The following is a 27,050-nucleotide window of genomic DNA, read 5'->3' as shown; positions in this document are numbered from 1 at the left end:
TTGCGTTTGTTGTTTTATTGGCCGCATGATCAGTTACACAGAATAATTAATATTTGACAAATAAACAAGTGATATATATAACTGTCTCCAAGCCACATAAAACAGAGTCTATCTGATGCAAAACTTGTAAAAGCATTAAGAATGATTATCAGCAGGATTATGATACACATAAATTATTGTAATGACATCATCACTGACATTGATGATGCAATTACAATGATTCATTGTACACAGAATTGTATTTACAAGCAAAATACCCTTTTTTCGACAGATGCACCAGGGATATTAAACTTCGGTAGTACACAGTACTTTCTAAGCCAATATTTTCAACCCATAGAATTATTGAATTATTTTCCCCTTAAGTTCTGTCAGTAAACAAATATAAAAAATAAGCAATAGTAACAGAAGATGAAATAAAATACCCTATTAACAACATGGATTGAAAGTATTCTCAACTTAGATTTAAAACAATTAATACTGCTCGCTCAATCTGAATTTGATTCATTGACATACATTTAGTTCAAATCTAGGAGAGCAAAATTTAGACAAGACATAAAAACGAACCAAAAGCAAATTACATGTACCAGGGTCATGGATGCATAAAAACATATACATAGCAAAATAATGGAGGATATCTTTGATTAGCTGTCACATATAATGACTAGACATTGGCCTGCAAAAAATATATATGAAAGCATTCTTCATGCAAATGTTGAGCATTTATGGGAAAAAAAACATGTTCAAAATATAAATTCCTTATCTATAATATCATTTGTATAATTATTTCAGTCTCAAAATCTATAGTCAATATAAAATCTAACTGCAAACAAATCTGCTTACTAAACTTTTCTAAATACAGTACTGCTCTTGGGTATAATTTTCAGTTTCAACTGCTATACAGTTAAAATATTATTGAAAGCATAACTGCACAAAATCCAAAAGCCTTACATCTGAAATAGCATATTTAAAATCCGCAAGTTTATACATATGCTATATATTAAATGAAAAAGGCAATGTTGATTTGTGGTAGGCTAACAACCTGAAAATGTTTAATACCAAGACTGAAAACTAATTAATGCACAAACATCTTTCTTCAGCATTGACAATATTTTTTGCAAACAAAATCAATAAATTTCATTAATTAGCATGCACCATCATAAATCATCCATATTTAAAAGGCACAGTAAGAAAATAGGTATTTCTCCAAAAAGTTGACATTGATCAATCGGAGAAAATTGACCAAAAGTTTGTTATATGGTGATATCGTGTTCATTAACAGAAACATGTTTAGCAATAATAAAAATTATTATACAAATGCCAAATAAATGAACAGCTCACAAAACAGGTGTGTAAAATATCATCACATATATGTTGACAATGCAACAATAGAACATAATAGTAAATATGTCATGGCAAAAGTGGCTTAGCTTTATGTTTATGCACATAAAAGAACTATATGTACAGTTCCCTTTTTTCATTGCATATATTAATTGTAAAAGTAAGCAGTTAACCCAACATTGTTCAAGTCCTCACAGTAGCTACATTTCTTTCAGTCCCCGGTCCTAATTAAGAATGGGGTGTCTGTCCGAGTTTGTGTTACATTGATTAACATCTACAAGATCATCTTCTGGCTGCAAAATATAAAATAATAGCGTAAGGATTTTTTTAATCAAGCATTAAAAACATTGCTACCTTTTAAGCATTGGAAAGCTTTTAAGCCTGACTTGTGTTTTACAATAATTTCATTTTTAGAAAGAGTCTTACACCAGAGCCAAGTAATATGTACAGACCCTTGTTTGAAATGGGCATTACTGAATTTTGGAGATACTGTGGTTTCATTAATATTCAAGGGTATCAAATTTCGTGGATAAAGTGAACATCACAGTTTCAAGGATACGTAAATTCGTGGCCAATGTCCCTATCAATAAAAAATGTTAATAGAAATTGCACCTCAATGAACATTAAATTTCGTGGATCAACTTAACAACGAAATCCACGAAAATTGGTATTCAACGAATATTTATGAAACCACAGTAAGAGCTTTGGCAAAAAATAAACAAAACTTTACCCTGCAAATAACTGGGATGTATATATAGAAAGTGTGTAATAAATTACTTTGAAATATATTTCGTATATTTTTGGATATGGGCCCAATATATTGACAAGGTGTGCCACTTTGATGCAACACAGTTATTTGTAAACTGCACAGATAATTATCAAGTTACAAAAACAGCTAACTTTGAATGAAAAATAAATGATATTTTATTATTAGTAGTATCAAAACACTATTAACAGCACAATGCTTTCTGGTGCTAAACAAGTTATGAAAATAAGTATTTTATAGTTTCACATAAAACCATAAAGAACATATAGAACTTCACTGACACCACTTGACTGTACAATGTATTTGACTGCACTAAAAATGTTGTATGTCATCTACAAAGAAGTTTAAATTTAATAAAAAAAAACCCATTAAGTCCCTCATATCACAACTCACCTTGCTTGAAACTTTTTGTTTAATGAACAGTGCTGCAGTACAGATCAGCATAAAGGCTCCCAGTACAATAAGTCCATACTCTGCAGCTTTTGTTAACTTGATGGGCATAAGTAGTTGATTTTTGAACTTGTTAGCACTTTTATCATCAATTAAGGCACTCTGTTGATGAAAAACGTTATTTAGGAATAGCATCTCATTGGCATCAAATGAATTAAAATTTATATTTTTAGTCAATTTACTTTAAATTTGCTGTATTTGATTCTTGACATGAATTTAAGTATAAATTAAAAGTTTTAGTCAAAGTACCTCATTCAACCAAATAACAGGATAGTATATGTGATCAATGTTAGCTGTATCCCTGAAAAATTAATGTCATATGGTTCATATACAATAAAATCTGCACACAAAGATAATACTGCTGAATCAAAATTACCAGTATTAGAGAAAGTAGAACATACATTGTATATTTGCAATAAATGTTATATAAATCAAAAATAAGATCATCATTTTTTTTTAACAAATAAAACAATTTTTGTCTGCAACAATGGACTTGTTTATCAGTAACTACAACTAATACAAGTATTTAAATTTTCCAACACTCAGAAACCCACAAACGAAAAGATGTGTCTATTCACTCTGTTGAAATTTATTTTTTATCATTTACTTGTTCAAAAAAAATTTAAGAATTCATGCAGTTATTGACAAAACAGAAGACATGAAAGAACTTTGAAGTTAAGAATGCAACTGAATGCAAAATCTATCAAGGTATGGTTTTACACGAATCTGACAAAGTCCTACCTAATATGAGAGACGTTCCTGATGTAAACATTTAGTTGTAATCTCTTCTGGGCATTCATTACCACCCCAGTTTTCTAATAATAAAAACAATGAATGATAAACATACATCATGCATCATATTCTTATAACAACAGAACAATGCACATGTACTATAGCTTCACTAATTCTTTTTAATCAGAGAAATGTGTAGGGTAGCTAGAAAGCTTACAGGTTCTACATCCAGAATGGTCCCATGTTGTTCTGGATCAGGAACCAATCCGATTACTCTGTCTTGCACCATCTCTTTATCTGCGGCCAGGAAGTGGGGCTGTGACATAATGACAGGTGCTCCTGGAACAGGTATATAGTACGTCGATATCAAATTTTTCACACACATATAAGCAAAGGCATCTGAATTTACCAAATGGAATTTTTTTTTACCGTAATCCATGTATGTTATACATGCAATGTCAGCAGAAAAAAAATTAAATTTGGTTTTAACTCAGGGTTGGGGTGGTGTTTTTTACCCAAGTCACAAACTTGTCATAAAAAATGAAATTGGTAGATGCTGATCAATCCTAGAAAAATCCAATACAGTTGATTACCATAAAAGTTTGCTACAGTACAGGAAGTTGCGAGGTAACGTACAGGTAAATGTATTTATAAACATCAAGTACTTATCTACACAGGTGAGTTGCTTTGTTATATTACATGTACTATGTTCATTGAATGGTTTTCAATGTAGCTATCACAAGATAGGTATACATGTACTGATTAGGTACACATGTACTGATTGAGCATTGAAGGTAAAGATACAGAACATCGCATACATTTTCAATTAACATAGGTATACATCATGTAATTGGAATGGCTGGGTATAGATAAGGGGAAGCTGACCCACACTCAAACAAACAAGAGGCCCATGGCCATATCGCTCACCTGAACAACACTTCCTTGTAACATTCTATTTCATAGCATATGCTATTTCTATTTTAAACTTGGGACCCCTTTCTGGGGCCCCAGTATTGGTCCTTTAACAATTTCGAATCTACACTATTTTACGTTGCTTGCATAGTAATCTCACAAACTGTAGCTTTTTAGTGCTTGAAAAGAACATTTTTAAACATTTTCCATAATATATATTCCCATGTTAAAATTTGAACACCTCTTGAGGCTAGGGATGGGACGATCCACCGATGCACCGGTGCATCGCGGATATTATTTTGACGATATTTGGATCGATACATTTACCATTAATACAACGATACCTTACCGAACTTTTTTCTATTTTCCAAAAATATCAGAGCTTCATATATCGGCTATTTTTAGTCCGCGCGCCTAATATAAAAGTACAAAGATGGCGGAAAACCTCGTAAAGTTGTCAAAATAGTTAGGAAGCTAAATATGGAGTGTGGAAATCTTTTGGGTTACTAATTTATGAAAAAGTAGTGTATATGAGACTAAAGTAATTTGTAAATTGTGCAAGGCTCATTATAAATATAACAAAATAACTTTGGACATGCGGTAATACATCGACAAATTGAATAAATTTTAAACCTTTATTCATGTTTTCATTTAGTTGCAATGTATCGTGATATGTATCGTATCGCATCTCATGTATCGTGATATGTACCGAATCGGCTCAGTACAGTATCGTCCCAGCCCTACTTGAGGCCCCAGTATTAGTCCAGTGGTCACAGCTTTATTGATTTAGAATCTACAATATTTAAGGGTGTTTGCATAGTAATCTCACAAATTGAAGCATTGTATTTCTTGAGAAGATTTTTAAACATTTTTTCTATATATTTTAAACTTTAACTCCATCTTGGACCCCATTTTCATCTGGGGGGCACCAAATTTTCATTTGTATACTAGCTGTTGAGTAAATATTAGTATTTCTAGTGTAGTGGTTCTCCAGAAGAAGATTTTTAATCATTTTTCCCATGTATTTCTATGTTACATTTTGAACCCCCACCTGGGGCCCCAGTTTTGGTCCGAGGGTCACGATTTTTACAATTAAGAATCTTCACTATATATACAAGTTTTGGTGTAAATAGTGGCATTTCTGGTGCAGTGGTTCTTGAGAAGAAGATTTCCAAAGACACACACCTTATACTCACTGTTTCGCAATTATGTCCCTTTTAAAAAGGGTTACACGCTTTATTTTAACAACGTAGAATCCCCTTTCCATTAGGATGCTTTGTACTACATTGGGTTGAATTTGGCCAAGGGGTTTTAGAGAAGAAGTCAAAATGTGAAAAAATTGAAGCTTCGGTTCAGGTGAGCTAAAAATGTATTCTTATATTTGTTGACTTCTTACAACTTACCTTGTCTACAGGAGCTGACGTTCAGGAGTCCAGAAGGAAGACAGACACCCTTTGGGGTACAGAACCCTTGGTTGTCTGGGTTCAGGGTGTGGTTCAAGAACACCTTCGGGGGAACCGCATACCTCATCAAATCAATGCCCTTCAAGGTCACCGGTTTCTGATACACAGTGTATATAGATCTACAACAAAGTGATATAAGTGATATAAACAGTTAGTTCTGTTGAATGTTTACTTTAAATTCAACCAAAATATTTTTTTCATGTACATGTACTAAGTTTTCTTTGCTACAAAATGTATAAAACAAAGTTTAATCTAAGTGAAAAGGGCATCTCAAACAATTGCTAGTTACAACTTTGCAGTACCATAAATGTTAAGTTACTTAACTTAAGTACCATTTTTACAATCATTACCATCTCAATACTAAAGCCTTGGCTTGGCTTTGATAATAAATACCAGTATGCTTTATTTTTCACAAATATAAATAATATTCAGGCATGTTTGTTTTCTTAGGCATGTTTTGTCCTTGGAATAACTGCACATTACATGATAATTATTCTTTAACATCACATTTATTACCTGCAAATGTCAGATGAAAATATATACAATGTTCTTCCTTTATCCTCAAAAGGTGGAAATATTGTCCCATCTGAAATTATCAAATGTCATTGAAAGTATTGTAAGGGTTTAAACATAAAAAATACAAGCAAGTACAGAGGTACTATACATAATGGGTGATGACATCTACCTGATCCATTTATCATATTGCACTGCGGTGTGGTCCAGAACTTTAAAGAACTACAATGTAAAATGAATCCATTTTTTTTTAAATATGAAACTGCTACAATACATCCTTTTAGAAAGTCTAACAGTTTTACTGCACATCTTTAATTAAATAACAGCATCATTTACCTTTCTTTATTCCACAGCTGTATCATTCCAAAGTTTTCCCAAGACTTTATTCCTGAATAAATTGTATACAACCCATCATCTGAACCATTTTGCTGCCAAAAAAATAACAGGTATATGTCAAAGAGTAAATTACATGTAGCCCGGCCTTCTGAACATACAGTGTTGCCCGCTAAGCTTAGACACCTCCATATTACGACGCAAAAATAATTAATGAAATTATTAAGCGTTACTAAGCAATCAAATTTTTAAAACTAATTTTTTTGTCAAATATTGCAAAATTGAAAAATTCTACAACGTCGAATATATTTGGGTTATTGTATACATGTACATATGTACTTTTATCCATATTAATATCGACAAGTGGCCCATACAACTTTAATATCCTTTCCCATATCTAAATATAATATTATCATTTTCATGGAGAATTTCAGATTTTGTTAGATTTGGACAGGGCTACATAACAATACATTAGTGAAAATTTACAACATACAAAATATTAAATATCCTTACATTGTAAAACAAACCAAATTTGTCATCAAATGTGGTTGTATTGACATATTTCTGCAATATGGCCTTGACTTTCTTCAGTAACGGATCTTCGTATCCCCACATGATTTCTTTGACAGACAGCTTCGTAAAGAGGTTACTGTCGTCCCCCCAGTCTAACACCAGCTCCACCAGCTCTTGAATCCAGGAATATTCTCTTCTGATGATTTCAGCAATGGTCTGGAATCAACAAATTCTATTTAGATTACTGTGTCTTGCTATATTATAAATAGGGTAACACAGAAGGCTGACACTGATGATGTTAGGTTACATAGGTATCGTATGTACATGTACCAGTACAGTGAAACACGTCTACAACAAAGTGCAAGGGATTCATTATATAAGCACGGTAATTCATTATGTCCGTCAAACATCAATTCATTATAAGTGTGTTTGATATAACTGTGTTTTACTGTACTATATTGAGGATGCAGCGGACCTAAACAGGCAATGATTTACTATATTGTCCCATTTTACAAGTTTACAAAGAATATCTTTTACCAAACAGATTCTGAAAATTGATAATAACACATCTGAATTTTGTAAACAAATTCTTATATGCTTGCGTTGATTCAGGCTGTGAAAATACATGCATTGTATTTATTGGCAGTACACTGGTGCAAAGAGTAAAGAATTGATCTTTATTCAGAAAGTTTGTGCATATCACTTATCAGATTTCAGGTATTTATCCAAATTTCAGATCATATGTTATTTGTATGCCCATTCTTAATATATATGTAAGTAAATTAGAGTCAAAATTCGTTTTCTCGAACTAGATGGGACTTTTTAAAAACTTATCCAAGTATTGGAAATATCGAGAGAAAAATTCTTAAAAAAGAAAAGAAGTGGTTGGGACTTACAAATCACTTTGACATACACATAGTATTCGAAATATCAGTGTTTGAGATATTGAAGTTCAACTGTATATACAATCATTATTTAATCCTATAATGTGTCACATTGTGAACACTCACCACCATGATGAGATTGACAGTGGTAAATTTTTCTTCGTGAGATCCTGAAGATTTCTCCCTCTCAAAGACAAAGCTCCTGTTCTCTCTGTAGGAGAGTGTTCCATTCTCAAAATGGGAAATCTGCCACTTCTGTCTATGTTCTCGGTAAGTGTAGGGACCTTTTTCTGTGAACGCTGGCTTGGCCCCGTGTTTCACCACCTCAATTGGATTCTGTAGATCTAAAACATAGATCTGGAAGTAGATTGGGACCGGTGGATTCAACCAGGTGTTGTACGTATCCGATCCCTCCTTTAGAGGAATGGTCTTTTAAGGAAAAACAGAATTTCATTAGTTAAAAAGAAAGTAAGTAAGGACAAAATGCAATATATAAAGCAAATAACAAACAAAGTGTTCATGCTTTTTTAAGGAGACTGACAATGATAAACTTGCTTCAATAGATATCAGCTTATAACTACGAAGCTTTTACACAATATGTATAAAAGAAATTTTTCAGTTTTAGAATATGCCCCCCCCCCCCAATAATTTATCTTGAATTCATTGCTAAGCCTGTGTCAAAATCTTGTGTTTACGTAATACTGTACGATTGAGCAACCCACCTCTTTGATCTGCGAATCTATATAGTTGTTAAGTACTGGTATAAGAACACAACCCGTGATTAGGAATATGAAACCGAACACGCCAAGGCATATCACACACTTTGTCATCCGCTGAACCATCGTATACAGATACTACAGTCGTACTTTGTCATCTGCTTTTAGTCATTTAGTGCATTCTATTTCTTCATGATGCAGTCACGTGAAAACTCCTAAGCATCTTTGTGCCCGACCAAATAATACAGTCCAACACCGATCCCGATTTTAATTCATGTCCTCTTTAGACACAAAAAGGTGACAAATAACTCAGATTTTACGATGCATTGATCTTATCAGTGACTTATACGCCCCTGATCTTATGCTCCAAAAAATCATAATCCTAAAATTACTGTGAGCTAAACGTTTACTACATTATTGTTTCTCTTTTCAAGAATACTTTTCTAGAGTTGTGAAATCGAAAAAAAAATAAAAACATCTAACTTTGAAAAGTCAACATGTAGCATTTTAAGATAATATGTATTGATCGTATGCTCCGATAGTTCATATTTAAATATTCACTGTGAGCTAAACGTGACCTTCAATGCAACTTCAGTTCAAATAATTAGTTTACCGTGACTCAATATTGTTTCAACAAATTAAAATAAAAATTAAAATAAAATTAAAAATGTATCTACTATGATGTAGTTTATGCATATCTATATATATACATATATAGTACATCATACGTATATGTATCTGTTATAGCTTCATTTTTTTCAGTTTCTAGACTTAAATTCCTTGTTATACAATTTAAGGGTTTTATTTCCTATTTGTCATTTTTCTAGCGTACGTACTCATGAGTCACGTTGTTTTAAAGGATAAAAACTTGAATTGTTTCATAATTAAATAAATACAAACTCTTTTTATCCCAAGTGTTTGTTTTTAGGTGAAGCATTTTATATATATACTTAATTAAACTATTCATTCTAGCCATTTACACTAGAAAAAATGTGATCAAAATATTCTGGTGCTCAAATACAACCGTGACCATGCTTTTAAAAACGACAGCAGACTACGTTTTGCATTTCAGCTAGGAATTACCCCCCCCCCCCCCAAATGATTTCTACATTTCATTTTTGACCCCCCCCCTCCCCGTCTCTGGCAAATAATATTGGATATACTCGAGCTAATAGTATTTTCTCCAATGAAATCGATGTTGTGGATCGTACCATGCATGAACATATGTCAAAGCAAGCGTCTTCAATTAGAATAAAAAAGAAGCGACTTGAACTTTTGTAGCTTAACAATTTAGTGAATATTCACGAAGAAGAAGAAGAAGAAGAAGAAGAAGAAGAAGAGATTGACATGAGTATATGTGTCTTTTACTAATTAACAATTTTTAATTGCCAATGAGTCCATGACTAATTATAGTCATTGACTCATTGGCAATTAAAAATTGTTAATTAGTAAAAGACATATGTAGTGATTCAAGTAAATAACCACTGATCAGGAAAATTTGCTTGTCTTACGTACTTTAAAAAACCTCGAACTTTGATCGGATACATCATTATGAATTTGTCGGAGTTTGGGATATGTACATGATTGTATTTCTTTTAATGCATTTCTGGCGCTGAAGAGTAGGATTTCACCAAAAGCCAGCATAATTTACCCAAGAAACTCTACTTCATAACTGAACTCTCAAAGCAATGATCTATTCCCTAATTTCCGTCACGGCTAAGTAAATAACCAAGGTTATATTCCGCTTTCAAATAGACTGACTTTCAAAAATACATTTGGTAAATAGAAGACACGCTCGTATATGTTAATTTGTGATATGAGAAGAAAGGGAAAATAATACACGTCGTTTTTTTTAAATGGGAGGAAATTTGTCTCTGTATGGGGGAAATCACACTGACTAATAAATACACAAGGATATCCCCCCTCCACCCCGAAAACTGAGTCAGGTGGAAGATTTCCGTGGGGAAATCCTACTCTATTATCATTTCTATGTTGGAAAATCACACTCTTAAGGTCATGATCTAGTAAATGAAAGATGCCTACAGGTTTATGAAATTCAGCATATACGGTAAATTCTTTCAATGATGCTTCACAACAATAGCTTTGTTTGATAGAGTGTACCATGGCTTAAATTTCTGGTAAACTGAACGAAAGATCATTTTTTAAACAGTCAATTTCTATGTAATATGAAGGAAATACATGTATGTAACAAATCTCGAAGCTTTGTCCATTGAGATATATCAATGAAATATATCTAGAAGCCTCCAGTCTCTCCAAAAACGACATTAAACAAGCTCCGGCGGACCTCCTCTCTAAAATGATGTCAAATTTAATATAAGTATCGGGATTACATTTTTCGTGATTTGATGAAAATGTGAAGAAATAGTTTCATTTTCTGTCGTAAAGTACAGGGGAAAAAAATCATCAAATCAATTACATGTATGAGTCATTATGGTTCTGGCCCCAAAAAGACACTCTGGAATCATTTACTAGATCTTGACCTGTAGGCATTCTAGATATATTTTTTAGTAAAAAATGAACAAAACTGAGAAAAAAAAAATTGTTCCTTATTTGTTTCCATTTTTCATTGAAAATAACAAAGCTATTGTTATGAAGCATCATCTTAAATTTTATAAACCTGTAGGCACCTTTCATTTACTAGATCTTGACCTTAAGTCAAATATCCGAGAGAAATTCCTACCATTTTAGCGCCAATTTTCCGCGTGCGGAGGGGGTGGGCGTTACTTAATGCATTAGTTATGAATATAAAATCACTTACGAATATTTAAATTGTCTAGCATTTAGGTGAAGCGACAGCAAAGTACGAGAGAAAGCCAACAGTTGCAAACATATGAAGACCAAAGCCATCTTTTTAATTTCATCTTGCATTTATTTTTAATAGTTTGAAAATTCAAATTCAATATAACAAACAATACAATAATATAAAGCATGAGATAGTCGACACAACTCTTGCGTGTACACAATAACTATATTAAATAAGCTGTAATTGTTTTCTTTAAATTTTATTAAAGCACAATTATAAATTGTAATATAATTTACCCTTCGTAACAAACTTACATGTTATATTATGCATAAAGTTTATTTGTGTCTTTTTCAATGATCGCTGACAGGCTGATAGCAATAGCGTACATATACTAGAAAACTTATTACAGAAGATCTAGGTGATATTTGTCAAGATCCAAACATATAAATTACTCACGACTTTACCGTCTATAATATAATCAATAATTAATATTCCTGATTTATCACAGCGTATGACAACAGTTACTACATTAATTGTTATATACCGGAATGCGTTTTGGTTTTGAAGTAATCACAAGCAAAAAACACAAGCGAATACGCGTACTGTTCAACAACGAATTGCACTTAATATGGAAATTTAAAAAAAGTACAACTTCCAATCGAATGTTGTTCTTAAACACGTCACATCAGCCTTTTTGGAACCTTGAGAAGGAATAAAGGCTTTATGTCATTATAAGTACATAATATAGAAATGTTGGAAAATTGTTAATACGCATTCGTTCGCATAAGAAACAAAGAAGAGATCCAGACAGATTAGAAGCAATCAAAGCATGGCTTATACTGTATGGTTCTCATTTGGTATTTCTCTGCAAGTACTAGTACTGGTTTTCGTAACGTCAGAAGTATTTTGAAAACGGATCAATATAATTATCAGATGGGCGTGGCACACGATGGGTGAATGGGCGGGGTGAAGCACGTAATGTTCTCTACGGCGTTCTCCGGTAGTTCACTGGCATTTAAGTATTTCTTGAAGATGTCAAATATCTGTGTATTGAGAACCTGGAACCATCTAATTCGTCCCACCAGGCTGGAGAGTTGCTGAATTCAAAACATGAGGAACGCTTCAGAATAAAACCTCATTGACTTCATGATTAATAAGTATTATTTTATGAACATAGGTATTGTTATACTTACGTGGCCCATTATGGTACCCTGTTTCTGGTCCACCCTGTTGACCTTGAGAACGTGGTAACAGAAATCCAGCGCCTCAAACCTCCGTTGCTGTGACAAGAGGATAATGAGGGCGCAACCTGCCCAGTTCAGGCCCTCCCCGAACAATTCTCTGGGTAAACAATAACTTAGAGTTACCATCAAGACATGCCCATGATGTAAAATACTGGTACTTTTATTAAAATAATTGCGGCGAAAGTAATCTATTAAGTCCACTAACACATTTACAAGAATATATACAATGCATTAATCTGTCATGTCTCCATAAATGCTTTTTAACTTTGAAATAAAAATCTTTTTGTATTTTTGCTTAATTAAAACATTCATTTGAAATTTAATCAGGCAAGGAAAACACGACATAACGATCACAGAGTTTCATGTTGCAGAATTAAAATGATCAAGGGGATGAACAAAATTGAAACATGTCTAACAAACTCGGATATAATTGAGCTACTTCATGTAGTAAGTGCTTAGTTGTCAACCTACTCAATGGAATATTCATTTTCCCGGATTGGCATACAGTACACAAACTGCAGGGCGCTCCACAGTCGGTGGAATTCAGTACACTCGTCAATGTTGATGACGTCATTTTTGGGATGTTGACCATGCCACGTCTTATCCTCCAGAAATGTTTTGATCTTGTTGAGGACGACTTCAAACATTGATAAGCCACAGCACAACCGTTCTCTGGTCAGCAGATCACACGAAGCCACCAAATCCGATTGCTGGATGAATATCAATTTTAAAACAATTTAAACTTGACTTCTAAAGTATATGTACAAAATAAAAATTAATTGCTTCAAGATATTCTCATAACTTCATAAGAAAAGGTATCTTTATTATAAGCTTTGAGAAGACTTCAAGTTTTTTTCTTGTTAACTCTTTACAACCTAAATACTGTAAACCAACTTTTATTCGCGGGCGAGAAATTTTCACGACGTTAGCGAGAGCCTTGTCGTCGCGAATTTTCCTCGCCGCGAACCGATCCTTTGTCTTTAGTTTTTATAATAATACAGGTCTGGATAAGGGTTGGTCGCGAACATTAGTCGTCGTGAACCAGTTTATCGGCAGTTAATCGCGAAATAAAGTCGCCGCGAATAAAGATTGGTTTACAGTATACAGTATCGTTTACAGTTGACTGATTTTAAGTCGAAATATAATGAACAGAAGCTTCAAATTGACATCTACTAGTATGCAAACAGATTCATATGTGATACTCGTGTATCAAGGTTTCCATATTTAATGTATTAAGTGCTTTTCAAAAATCATTTACGCCCTTTTAAAGAAGTAAAAATTTCTGAATATGAAAGGGTTACCGTTAGCTACTGACAAATCCAATGGTGAAACACTTGCACTTTATCTAAGTTGTTAAGGCGCTTGTCTGAAGTGTAGGAGAGACCTGCCCTTGTTGCATAAGACAATTTAGGAAGTTACATTAATTGGGCAGTGTATAAGACACAGATTAACCTGTATTTTGGACCAACCTGAGTTCTTGCATTAGTTTGAGACTGCATCTCATGATTTATACAAGCCATCTGTGAACATTGCCAGAGGGACCTAGTTTGGGTTGTAAGAAACACTCTTTTGGTTTGCATATTATTCTAACATGAGTTATGCGAGTGATCTGTCTGATTTATGTATCTAATTTACACGAGTTAATTGACTTACCCGAGTTACATGACACCTGTATAAATTGTATACTAGTATCAGACTAAGTTGATAATTTGACATCTGTCTTAACTGTAAATCAGACTTATCCGAGTTATATGGGACACCTGTCTAAGTTGTATATTTATTTGGACTTATCTTAGTTACATAAAAAACCTGTCTGATCCGTATATCAGACTTATCTGAGTTACCTCGGTATATAGAACGCCTGTCTGACCTGTATAACGGACTTACCTGGGCATTACCACAACGGCCGATGACCGGAACGATTTGCTGTGAGGCATACTTGGTCTCTAGCGCTTGTAAGGCCTCACGTAGCTCCTTTTCCTTTTGCTTTCTGTCGTCTCCCTCTTTACAACAAAACAATTCACATCTCATTTCAAACTACAACTACGTTTATATTCATTGTACGTGGAAGAATTTTCAGGTTAATTAAATTACTTTACATGACATTTTTTTTCATTTTGATTTTGTTCACCCTATCATCCCCCCCCCCCCACCATCAACCTATTATGACATTTTTAGGTTTGTTAAATATGAAGACAAAAAAATTCGAACCGAACAAAATAATTCTTTTTTTTATTGATGCACGAAAATTAAAAATGTCGAACCAATCATTTTGTTCAAGTGACTTTCTGACCTTTAATTGGGATGAATGGTTTTGGAATCACGTTCTGGAACGGGGCAGCTTGTTTTAAGTCGCACATCTCTTCCTGTGTCTTAATAAAGATACAAGAGATAAATGAAATCACATGAAAGCTAGATAAAAGTGGGTTTTTAATAATTATAGAAATTATACGTGCATATGTTTATTTCATCCAAATTATTACCAATGCCTGTTCCATCAGTAATGTTAAAAGTATGGCGTTGCCGATTTCGCGGAAACTTTGAAAGACGTCGGTGCGAAGATCCGGATATTGAATTATGTCGCTCAACATTTCGCTGTAAAACTGTGCAATACCTACAAAAAGACTCCTTATATGTGAACTCAGATCAAAATTCATTTAATTGACTGGGTTGTTTGTGTTTGTTGAATTATTTACCTGGGGATCCATAATCATATCTTGGCAGTTTACATTTCTCCGGCATCAAAGTCATTAGAGCCTGGACGTAATCCAACAAAGTACCCTTCAGCTAGAGCAATTACAAGAAAATCTCCATAATTTATCACCTCAAGAATCAACTATTTGAATACAATACTACAATACTTATTTATAAGCACGCCTACAATATTTTCCACAACTTTGAGTAATTCCTCAACAACCAGAGCTATTCCATGGTAACCGATCAGACGACATAGAGACCGGAAGTGAGGTGGCCCTATGAATCCGTGGAACGGCTTAAAGATGCTGCTATACGCTGTTGTCAGAGCCTGCAGAAAATAACACGACATTATATAACTTCTTTATTTCTATTCTAAATTTCTTATTGATTTTCAAGATACTTTTAAGAGTACATATACTATTCGAAAAATGTTCTATAATATAAATACATGGTATATTGGTTGACTCACTAAATCAACAGCAACCAAAAAATTTTCCCTTACACCCCCTAAACATTTCAGGATCCGCGCATACTCAGGGGGTTAAACAACAAAACTTATATATAAGTATGAACAATCAGGTACCTTCGTTCCCCACAAAAAGGCATGCGATGGACTAGGTGCCTTCTCTCGATCACACTGTTCAGGCGCAATCAAAAACGTTGCTTTGATAAACCTTAATTAAAGAAAATGGAGAGAAATGAATGGTGACGTGATTGATTACATTCATATGATAATGTATGCACATAAAGTTATACACATACATTATAATATAACTGGTATCTAATCGAGACATATAAAAGACGCCTGAGATATTTTTGGATACATCTCTTAGATTACGCAATAGATGTCTGAATCACAACAAATTCCAAATTATGGAAGCCATCGTTGCATAAATGCAATTTGGGAATCTCATAATTTGACCAAACATGTGACCAAAAACTTTGCCGTCATAGAAACATAAGATACGTATGATTTACCAAACTCGACGCTACAAATTAATATTATATCACATGTAGCTACATGAATTTGTCGTTTTACTTTTTGACCACCTCTATTATAAAGTATCAGGGTGGTTATCAAGGATGAAAACAAATAAAATATGATCATGACGAGCCCAATGGGCCGTATCAAAGAATTCCGACGCTTAATCGATTCATGTAAAAAATGACATTTTAAAATCGCCAGATATACATGTACCACTCCGGACTAAACAAATGTAATATGTGGACATATAATTTGACGTTTACATGTTATAACTCTGTTTTGTGGACAATATACAGATATAACATAACTGGCGATTTGACATGTTCGATATATATGCTTATACATTTAGAAATTTGATAGAGAATTCTTTTGCATGTTTCCTGGCTTATATACAATGTACCACTTTCAGGGGATACATGTATATCTATAAATTGCTTATCAATTTATTTTTTGTTGATTGAGCTATATACTTTAAATATTGAAAGGCTTTATGTAGTTGCATTATTAATTTATAGTGCATCTAATTGTGGGTTGGGCGATTGTTATTTCGATACGAACAGGGCGGTAACAGAAAAAAACATATTTTACACGATTTCCGCATATTTTATTCAAAATATAAATAATTTGAGTTTTAGTCAAAAATAGTCAATGGAATACACAGATCAAAACTAACACAAGAAGAAGATTTATTATCAAAAAAAGTCTAAAAATTTTAGTCGTTGACGTCATAACGAGTTCTTTCAAATATGTTAACCTTTATAAGACGAAACAACGTCTAAAATTTATTAGTAAAATAAAATGAAAAATCTTTTCCAACGTCTAGATTCCCTACCTGTTTGTGGCGGCATTGTAACAGTAATGCTGTAAGAAATCATAGTTGATTTCCCAGAACACGTGAAGAGTGATACGTCCAAACGGACCAGTCACCTTGTTGTTTGCTTCGTTCAACATGCTGTCAAAATCATCCAATGGAAGCAAGTCTTTCATCAGTTTATAGGTCAACTTGTTGACTTCAATGAGTTTTTCAAGTTCCTAATTAGTGCAGAAAATCAAACTTTAATGGTTATGATAGCAATTCTAGATCTCTAACGATAATCGATCAGTTCTGTCACTATCTTCACACTGCTATGATAATTTTCAATTTACCACAATGCCTGTCAAATCACCAGCCTCGAACCTCGATATGGCAATGTCCAAAGATTTCAGTAGGGAAGCGTTGATTCGCTGACCAATTAGGTGTTTCAAGTCAATGGATCGACCGAGTACCTTTAAAAGATGATACATATAAATATGAGAGAGAGAGAGAGAGAGAAAGAGAGAGAGAGAGAGATTCATCATTACCTGTACATGCTGTTGTTTTAATAAGGTATGATACCGATTTGCGACTGGATATGGAATCTTGTGTCCCTTTTTTGCACACTCTGCTCGAAAGCTCTTGTCCAGCATAATGCTTTAATATATAAAGATAAAAAAATTGATACCTTTGAAACCAACCAATCAAGTACGTTTTACCAAAGTTCATCCTCATCTAAACGGCCAACAAAGCACTTACCTACCCGCAAGGTGTTTATAATAGGCAAACATTTGTTCACTTAGTTTGTACACAAATTGGTCAAAACACAAATTCACCTGAAAACAGAGCAAGCAAAAAAGGTATAATCTCAGCTAGCATCTCTGGTTTGTCTATCCGAATTTTTTCAACCAGAGAGCTACAGATCTACAGCTAAATCTCAGCATAATCTGAATAAAAAATACAACAAAAAATGGATGCATGTAGCTGATAAAATAGAGTACAAACCTCTGCTTCCACCTCGTCATAAAGGAACTGTCTGTGGAATTTCATGATGGCGTATTGGGCGCTATCATTGTACAGATCCAGGGGATACAGTATGTACCTACAAACCGACACTGTGTCAATCGCAACTTCTCGAGCCTTTCCGGCAAGCTCGGAAAAACAACAAGCTTGCCGGAAATGCCCGAAAAGTTGCGATTGACCCCTTGAACGTTTCCGGCAAGCTCGGTAAAGAACCGAGTTTGCCGGAAAGGCCCGAGAAGTTGCAATTGACACTGAGTTTAACTGCTGGATAGAAAAAAAGAGGGAAAATTCTAAGAATTAAAGCTCTTGCGAATATTTTTTTTTCTTTTTCATACAAAATTATCATACTCCATCATTGAAGGCTCTTTGGTATTTAGAACATGGTCAGTCAGAATCCAGGGCATGGACATTTCGATCGGAAACTAAAAAAAAAGAGGACAACGTCTTTTATCAAGACTGAAATAGATTTTATTTTAAAAAGAATAAAATTGTTGTTGACTAATCGATCGTCTTAACAGTTTACTGGTATATATAACCTGTATTCGCTTTCCCATTGTCATCTCCAAGAAGTATTCTCTGAACCACAGTTGTGAGAGATCACCGCAGGCATGAAGCGACTCTACAAAAATTAAAGTCTAGATCTAGCGATTTATTATATATGTAAATAAATATTAATAAAGAACTTAAGAAATCATAGAATACTGTTGAATCATTCGAATTTTAATAGTTTTCGACAATTTGTGTGGATGTTCTTTTCGTTTTTTGTTTTTTGCTTTAATGTATAACGAATAAAGACCGTGTTTCAAAATTTCTTTGGAAAATGGGAATGTAACATCGTGGGTAAGGGGTACACACAAAATCCATAAAAAGTCCTTGCAAAAATATGATTTCATATTAGTGGGTATCTGGAAACAAACTCCAACACCTACTATTGAAGTTGAGGAGGTAGTTCCAGTAGAAGGACTGCTTCAGGAACTGGTTGATGGCGGTCACTTGTTGACTCTCCAGTTCCTTCTTGACTGACCTCTTCACCCCCACAGTACTGCGGTCTGTGATGGACTCCAGCATTGTTCTCACCATGTACAGCTGGTAAGATTATGAAAATTCATTGTTATGCGTATTGCCACACCCACAAACATCACGAAAATGAGGAAATAAGTTCGCGTGCTTTTTAATTTCAACTTTTGTATCGTCTGTAGAAAAAGTTGCATCAACTTTCTCTTTATCTTTATGCGGCCAATAAAAGGTTAGTTATTGCAGATTTTGTGAACATGCATATGTGCAATTGCAACTTCTCGGGCCTTTCAGGCCAGCTTTCCGAGCTTACCGGAAAGGCCCAAGAACTTGCGATTGCATGCATATTACTTTCTTAACTAATTTAAGATCACGTGATCCCAAAATACAAAAAGGAACCTATCATATGCTAGTTAACTACAATTTTTTTCGTTCTTTAGTTCTAGTGGACATGACTTTTCTCTGTACCTGGGTCGCGGATGGGGCCACACATTTCCTTGGTACGGATATCGGGAATCCAGTTTCCGGGTCCTTCTTTCCTTTGATCGCCGGATCCGACTCGGGTTCTACGCCGTCCTTCCAATCTATACACGAATCCCGGACAGACAATATTACCCTTAAAGGAGCAAAAACAAGGTTGATACACAAAGTCTACAGAATACTTTAATCAAGATCAATTATTTTCAATCGGGTTTTAATTGTGCTCGTATTAAAAAGTTCAAGTTAATATAAGTTTTTATTTCATGGTATTACACAAGCCAGTGTTACATTTTAAGGAGATCATTTTTCTTTTTCGCTGCTCGTCGTAAAGGCTCTCGTAGAAATATCTGGGCGAAATCTTGGAGTGAGGAGTATATGTGTCGTCTGATAGCAGGGAGAAATTCGGGCTCCATCCTAGCCATCAAGAGTTGTAGCCCCTTAATCATGGCGATCACTTCCACCACAGCAAACTTCTCCTCACTGCTGTAGTTGTAACGGGTGGACTGTAAAACAACAGATCTGGTATGTTTTACACTACCGTAATTAATGACGTAAACCTGTATAGGTAACTGACCAAATGCTTGCAAATTTCAAATTTACCCTTTCATATTCCTCAGCATCCTTTGGACAATCAGGAGTGGTGTGTGTGTCCGTGGGATTCAACAACTTCCAGCAGTACTGTTTGCAATAAAAACTGATACTACAGTGCACTGTTGATACCGGTAATTATACACATGTCGTATTGCTGGGATTTCTTTTCGCGGTGTGCTTATTTTGGCTTCTTTAAGGGCTTGGTAGCAGCTCGCTAAAATTTGAATCGCTAATTTGCACTTTATGTTCAATGTACTGATTTGCAACGTACGTCGTGAAACTCTTTGTTCGCAAAACAAAAATTATGCCATGATAATACATTAAAATAAGCCATTCGCCAACTTTTACACCCGCCAAAAAAATTGCCATAAGGATTGTGATCTTCAAGTATATCTGCAGTTGCATGCAAGCTCATTTTTTATTTTCACTGCATTCTTTTAGTGAATTGTGAACAGACAGATTAATGGAATGACCTTAAAACAATAAGTCTACTTGTTGTTCTACTGACCAGTTCCATGACCCTTTGAGTCCAGGAGGACAACAGGGTCAATCCGCGCAGTGCCAGGTCATACATCTCCTTGTTTTCTGCGTCGGTGACTGGGCTTTTGTCAGAGGACGTCATTTTCTAGCAAGAAACGTATAATGTGTCTTATTATGATTTTGTACATTAGATAGGTTAATTTTGTTCGTTCCAATTTTGGACCAAGAAGATAATTTAAACGTCCTATATAAACAGTAAACAAAATACAATGTAAATGTATTGTGCTCGTATATACATATAAACATGCCTTTTTGCATTGAGTAATACAACAGGCCTGTCGATTTCTTATTATATACTGTATACAGGGTTGTGTTCGCCCCGTGTATTTTTCGCCCTTCTACAGTTCTACAGCGCTTTCGCCTCGTCTTGAATACGCCCAAACAAAGTTGTGTTAAAAGGGATATAATTTGAGACATTAAAATTCGCCTAGTCTTAAATCTGCCCACTATATACAAGGGCGAAAGGGGCAAAAATAAAACGGAAGCGAAAATTTCCCTATATACAGTAATAATGCTATATACATGGATTGATGATAGACCAATACACTTTCATTATTCTATTCGTTCATCTTCTACATTGGATACACAAAAGGTATTCTTGGAATTCTACCAGTCTAAATCAAAGATTATATTATATGCAAAGATTTGTTACTAATATATACAGTGTATGTAAAGTAAAGCGATTACTTCATTGCTCCGCCGCGCTAATTCTGACACATATTCCGTGTGACTCTCTCGGAGTGATTCCAAACTGGACAGGATTTGGGACTGGGGGCTCGGCTGGGATGATTCACAATGACTCCACCTCGAGGAGTCAAAGTTCTGGCTCTTTGTTATATAGAAATACGGCTTCATTTGCATATCACCGTACAGGGGCACAACGTCCATTTGCTGAAATTAAAACAATCGGAGTTCGAACAAAGATAAATAAATGATGAATTTTACTTTATAAGAGCATGTTATGTTAAACTGACCTTTAATATTGCATGTTTATAACAATTGCTAATAATGTTTATACTGTGCAGAACGAAGTATGTTTAACCTTGAGTATCTTGTCTATCTTAGACAGGTTGAGTCGTTTTTTGCTCTCCATTTTGTAGATACTATTTTCTTTGTTGTCCATTAGAAAAAGACCAAAAGCCATCACCTGCAAAATTCAAATCTAAGCTTTCTTCACTGAAAATACACAGTTTAAATCGTACATACATTTAAATCCTGTATCCCTTGTATTCCTTTGTTATATTCACTTTTCGTCATTAATTGCAATTTTATTTTTATTTCATAATTTACTGTTAAAACCTTCTAATGCGGTTGTGTATTTTTTTCTGTATAGTCCGCAACTGAGTAAGATTTTTTTTTTTATCTTAACAACAGAAAAAGTATTTATTATAATATAAACATCAAATACCGGGTACTATAAATTAATTCATTAATCCATGAAGTAAAATGTGATACTTTCAATCGAACACTCACATGTATACTGGAGTAAATTAATCAACAGAAAATATGCACACCTTAATTAACATGTTTTTCTCGCCTGGCTCCAGGAACAGCTTGTTTTCGTACATGTGTAACGAGATGTTGACCACGTCCGCCAGCAGTTCCTCGTACCCCGGGGTCGTCTCCAACGCCTGCTTCAGCAGATCCCGGATTTTGTTTTGAGTTGCCAGGAACAAGGACAGATTCTGAGACTCGGCTAGAGCCTGAGGGTCCAACATCAGTCTTAAGAACTGAGTAGCTCTGTAAAATTTGTTTGGCATTGCATTTTTATGATATTATCATTGCCAGTGTACAAGTTTTGTGCTTTTTTTTCCATTCATTAGACGTCTATTAGCGTTAACCGGTAAAATTTAACAGTGCCATTACGTTACTATCAATCGAACAAACTTTGTAAAATATTTTGCATTGAAAACCCAAAGTGGCCCTTTTAAGGAGGGTCTGAATTACTCAAGGGAGACAAGAAACCACGTACCGCCTGTACGCAGCATAATCGTTCTGGACGCTAGCCTTCATGTTGGTTAGTTCATTCAGCTCTGCAAAAGTGTTGATGAACTTTCCAATGGTCAGCAAATATGCCTCCGAAATAAAATCATTTTTCCTGGCGGGGTGGCACAGCCGTTTGATTTCCTCCCCAAACTTGTGTATACTGTTCGTCTTTTGTTGATGCAAAGGTAATTGATATTGTAATGCATTAAAATACATTAATTTTGCATTGTAGGTATACAAAAATAGGGTCCAGCAATTGACAATAAAATTTTATTTTTATGTTTACTCTGAGTATAAAGCAAAGGCGAAATTATACGATCAGATTTATCATCCATTTGTTTTCCCTTTTGCTACAGTACAGTTTCCTGGTTTACTTTAACCATAAGTATCACTTATTGGTAAGTGGTAGATGCGCTGTTGTATTTACTTTAGGAATAATGTACTTTTATTTGTTTTCAAAAAAGTTTTTTTTAACTTGAAATTATGATAATTCAAATTACTGTAAACTTCATGAAGTCCTTTAGCTTGGACATCATTGGCTCGAGGACCTCCACTATTTTTGTGTAAATCTCTTCCCTGTTTGGCTGGTTGTTGCTTTGTATCTGTAAATGGACACCCAATACTCACACTGAGTCATAGTTTGTCACGATTTACACTCGGGGGAACGACCCAACTTTGTAGGTCGTAGAAATATAATCATGGGTCGCACTTAGCTTGGACTCCAATTCAAAATACATATATACGATACGATTAAATATATACAAAGTGTGTCTAAATGTTCACTTAGTATAATGTGAAACTATTATGAAATAAGCAAATTTTGAACCCAAATAATACACACGCATTTCTTGAAAATTAATTGGTGGTACATTGTAATAAGGGTCCAGTGATCCTTGTGAATTTTGGTACTTCAATCTAGATAATATTTCTTCGTTATCTGTAATCGTTTTAGACAAAAAATTGCAACCTTATACAAGCTAAATATAAATCCAAACACAATAATGACGTTGACTGATTGTCTTTGACGTGCATTTCTGCAACGAGGGGTCATATTTGACGTCATAGTCAGCGCACTGTTAGTGCTTTGCAAAGAAGACTGGGGCGAGGTCGAGTTGTGCAATGTTAGCACACAGAGTGATCAAGATGAGAATTCGAAGATTATTTGTTTACATCAGTTTTGATTGTTATCATGTGACCTGCTGTTCTCTGTGGGAATTGTTTGAAATAGACAATGGTTGAGGATACATACCTGTGGTAAACCCCTCGAACAAGATCTCCACGTGTACAACATGACGGCATACTCTTGTGCTTCCTCTATTAACTTGTTCTAGATCCCAAAAATTAGCAAAAAAAAATCAAATCAAAATCCACATGCAGTTTAATCTATAGCGCGTATAAGGTACGAGTGGTACTGTATTGCAAACAGATAATTACACAAATGGGAACAGGCGAACAAATTCAATTTACTATTCAATTTCAATAGAAACAAGTGTTTTCTATAAAAATTTCTCTTCAGATTAAAGGTTTGGGCCATACAGTGACAGTGTGATTCAAATAATAAGTGGAAAAGTCATATGGAATTTATATACGATGTACAACTTTTCGAACCTGTTGTCTGTTGCAAATAATTCAATATGTGAAATTATTTTCTAAAACATGTATGTGTCTTTCCTTAAAAGTCATTTGTAATTTGGTGTTGTATGTGGTGAGACAGTATTAAAGTCAATAACTGTTATTTCATTCTTGAGTTTATGTTTCATGCACGTTTTACGATAAATACACTGGGTCAGCAAAACAGGGCTGCGTTCAATATCGTAGCTGCTACGTAGGGCTACGTAGTTGAACGGAACGCTAGCCTAGCCACTAGGTAGATATCCGTAGCCTAAATATTTTATGCTAAGCATCAAATTCAAGATGGCCACCTTAGTTACCACTTTGTAACAAACATGAAATCTATTTATTTAGTGATATTTAATTCATCCTCAAAGTTATAATGAATTTTAACATGTATATTTCCGCTTGAAGTTAACAAATTATGTCAATATAATAAGTCTTTAGTTGAATATTTCCAACTTCAAATCTGAGACCGAGCGGCTAACCTAGCGGTCCGTCCAGTAGACCTAGATATCTACGACCTAGCGGCTAGGCTAGCTGCTACGATCTTGAACGCAGCCCAGTAGGACGTACTTGATATGCCGTTCAAATACAAAAACATTCGGTTCCAAGCTATTAAAACATGCGGAAATACTTCACAAAAAACAAAAGCCATTGACAGACTACCAATTTAAAATAATTTACACTTTCCTTGAATAAGGTAAACAAAGTCATTGAATGTTTTAAGGGTCCTTTTAGTTTCTGGTGGCGAACCTCTTTACCCAAATACACATGTATCATATTGCAAATAAAGCTATCAAATTGCATTGTTTCATAAAAAGGAAGATCAAATTTGATATCGATTTGCTCATGATAAATTCATTTCTTGGAATAGAAAATTTATAATAGGCACACGACTTAAAAAAAAAAAGTTAGTTTCCTTATGATAATAATCACATGGGTAATCAATATAATAGGAAAATTGTCTACCCATAAAAGACATTATACAGTCATACCCTGTGTATGTAAGAGGATGCTTATTATAAAAAAAAAGGAGGGGGGGGGGGTAAACATTTTTGTGTTTGATATAAATGTGGGATTTAAAAAAAAAACAAGAAAACTTTCCTCGTTGTGCTTAGCTCCATTTGGGTCTAAAGGAAACGGTATATCGGACATTTCAGCTTCAATGAGATAATTTTCAATTATCGTCATTAATTAGCATCGTCATTAATTAGCAATACTCACCATGTCAGCGTGTACAGTCGCTTCTTCGATATACCTGGCCACACCTGTGACGTAAGCATTCCTGTCTTCAAAGTTGGTATCAAAATTCACCTGATACTGTACGGTCAGTGACATGCCCTCAATGCTGGGGGAACTCCCACAGTGGAGGAGACCCCCCAGGGAATTCACCTTCCCGAGGGCCTCCGAAAGCTCCACTTTCTCTACAGCGGGTACCGACATAGTCTGGGAATATGATGAGAATGGAAAATTACTCTCCTCGATTCCCTATAGTTTTATAAGGATTTATCACCATATGTAGATACATTTACCATAAGTAGTTTGTGCTTGATTTTGTGTCGAGAGCCTAACACTTTGTACCGAGAATTCATTTCTGGTTGAAAAAATGTTACAAATGTCACTTGCTTCGTTCAATGGGTTATTGAATCACACATGCATTCTATATGTGACTTCTAAAGATCATTGTTGGGCAAATGCAATTGTAAAGTGTTTTGTTAAAAATGGCCGTTATGTTTGCATTTTGTAAAAGGAGACATAAAAAAGATTTAAATCTCGAATCCCTAAATAATTCAATCAAATCATGTTGAAATAACCACTTATAAATAAAAACAAGTTTCTTGTGATGCATATATATACAGAATATGAAGATCTGTCAGATTCACTCAAGCACGCGTATACTATTCAAAATGAATTCGTGTTTAAAGCGCATAAACACGGAAGAGATTTTGACAGGTACACATAAACACAGAACAATTTGTCGGCAATGTCCAATTTTTTTCTGAAAAGACATTTTTTTAAGACATGGGATTTGACAACAAAAACGACAGACTACGTACCGTCCTTGCTGTGGATACTAGCAGATCTCACGACACAGTCTCACCAACGAGATCCATACAACACGAGGAAGTCAGCATAGACCTTTTTTACTTATATCTTATCTGTCCAGCGGAGCGAGACGAGGAACTAGATCTGTTCGTAGGTAACCCCGCCCTCCTCCGGAGAATACTTACCTGGTCTGGCCTCGTCAAGCGAGCTCGCAGTGTCCCCCTTTTCCTGCGTGGAGTTTTAATGTTTTTGTAATTTTGTATGTAAATACCTCGCTCGGCCAGGGTCATCTCCAAACCCAGTAACCATAACGCACACGACCTTTGGACCCCGAGGAAATTTGACAACCACGGTGTATATTCTAATCCCGGCTCTCTTATCGTGTTGTTTTCACTCTGCTGAATGTTCGGGTACCCGTATTCGATGTGCCCACGAAAGTTTCAGCTAAAGGACGTATATGAACAATTTACTCACTTGAAAGCGATTTCACGCAACTTTATTTCCGTTAAAAAAAAATTCTTCCAATTGAAATTGTTTAGGATCTGTGACACACCATCCACTTTGTCGATCCTCTAACATGCTGGACAAGTTCAGTGGAGATCATTGGTTTAAAACCTATTAACTGGGAATAAAACACACGATTACTTTTTTTT

At 34.7% G+C, this 27,050-nt stretch overlaps 1 protein-coding gene across 1 annotated transcript; it reads right to left on the bottom strand.

The window, feature by feature from the left end:
- On the bottom strand, positions 1-27,013 carry LOC128192883 (cytoplasmic FMR1-interacting protein 2-like). The gene is made up of 41 exons (XM_052865911.1): positions 26,409-27,013; positions 25,576-25,797; positions 23,987-24,064; positions 23,238-23,339; positions 22,724-22,905; positions 22,266-22,491; positions 21,794-21,898; positions 21,439-21,642; positions 20,720-20,836; positions 20,221-20,298; positions 19,909-20,123; positions 19,609-19,756; positions 19,056-19,212; positions 18,663-18,745; positions 18,475-18,548; positions 18,109-18,205; positions 17,863-17,939; positions 17,652-17,760; positions 17,457-17,576; positions 17,143-17,342; positions 15,909-15,999; positions 15,510-15,653; positions 15,325-15,415; positions 15,112-15,242; positions 14,922-15,000; positions 14,516-14,631; positions 13,100-13,338; positions 12,578-12,725; positions 12,331-12,481; positions 8,627-8,661; positions 8,031-8,333; positions 7,021-7,236; positions 6,511-6,602; positions 6,347-6,396; positions 6,178-6,247; positions 5,602-5,780; positions 3,504-3,625; positions 3,296-3,369; positions 2,804-2,855; positions 2,498-2,656; positions 1-1,631 (listed from the first exon to the last, which is right to left on the bottom strand). The coding sequence occupies exons 2-41, from the start codon at positions 25,792-25,794 to the stop codon at positions 1,563-1,565; spliced, it is 5,202 nt and encodes a 1,733-aa protein (XP_052721871.1). The 5' UTR covers positions 25,795-25,797; positions 26,409-27,013; the 3' UTR covers positions 1-1,562.
- Positions 27,014-27,050: the final 37 nt, after the last annotated feature.

The sequence above is a fragment of the Crassostrea angulata genome, chromosome 7 (genome assembly GCF_025612915.1).
Source record: "Crassostrea angulata isolate pt1a10 chromosome 7, ASM2561291v2, whole genome shotgun sequence".
In the NCBI taxonomy this organism is placed as follows: Eukaryota; Metazoa; Mollusca; class Bivalvia; order Ostreida; family Ostreidae; genus Magallana; species Magallana angulata.
This window is presented reverse-complemented; position numbering and strand designations above follow the sequence as displayed.

Excerpts from the sequence above, each read along its gene's own strand:
- LOC128192883 (XM_052865911.1), bottom strand. The coding sequence starts at position 25,794 with ATGTCGGTACCCGCTGTAGAGAAAGTGGAGCTTTCGGAGGCCCTCGGG. Across the intron at positions 19,757-19,908 it reads AAAAATGATCTCCTTAAAAT|GGTAATATTGTCTGTCCGGG; the intron begins GTAACACTGGCT and ends TGCTCCTTTAAG. Across the intron at positions 17,343-17,456 it reads GTGATTTGACAGGCATTGTG|GAACTTGAAAAACTCATTGA; the intron begins GTAAATTGAAAA and ends TGCACTAATTAG.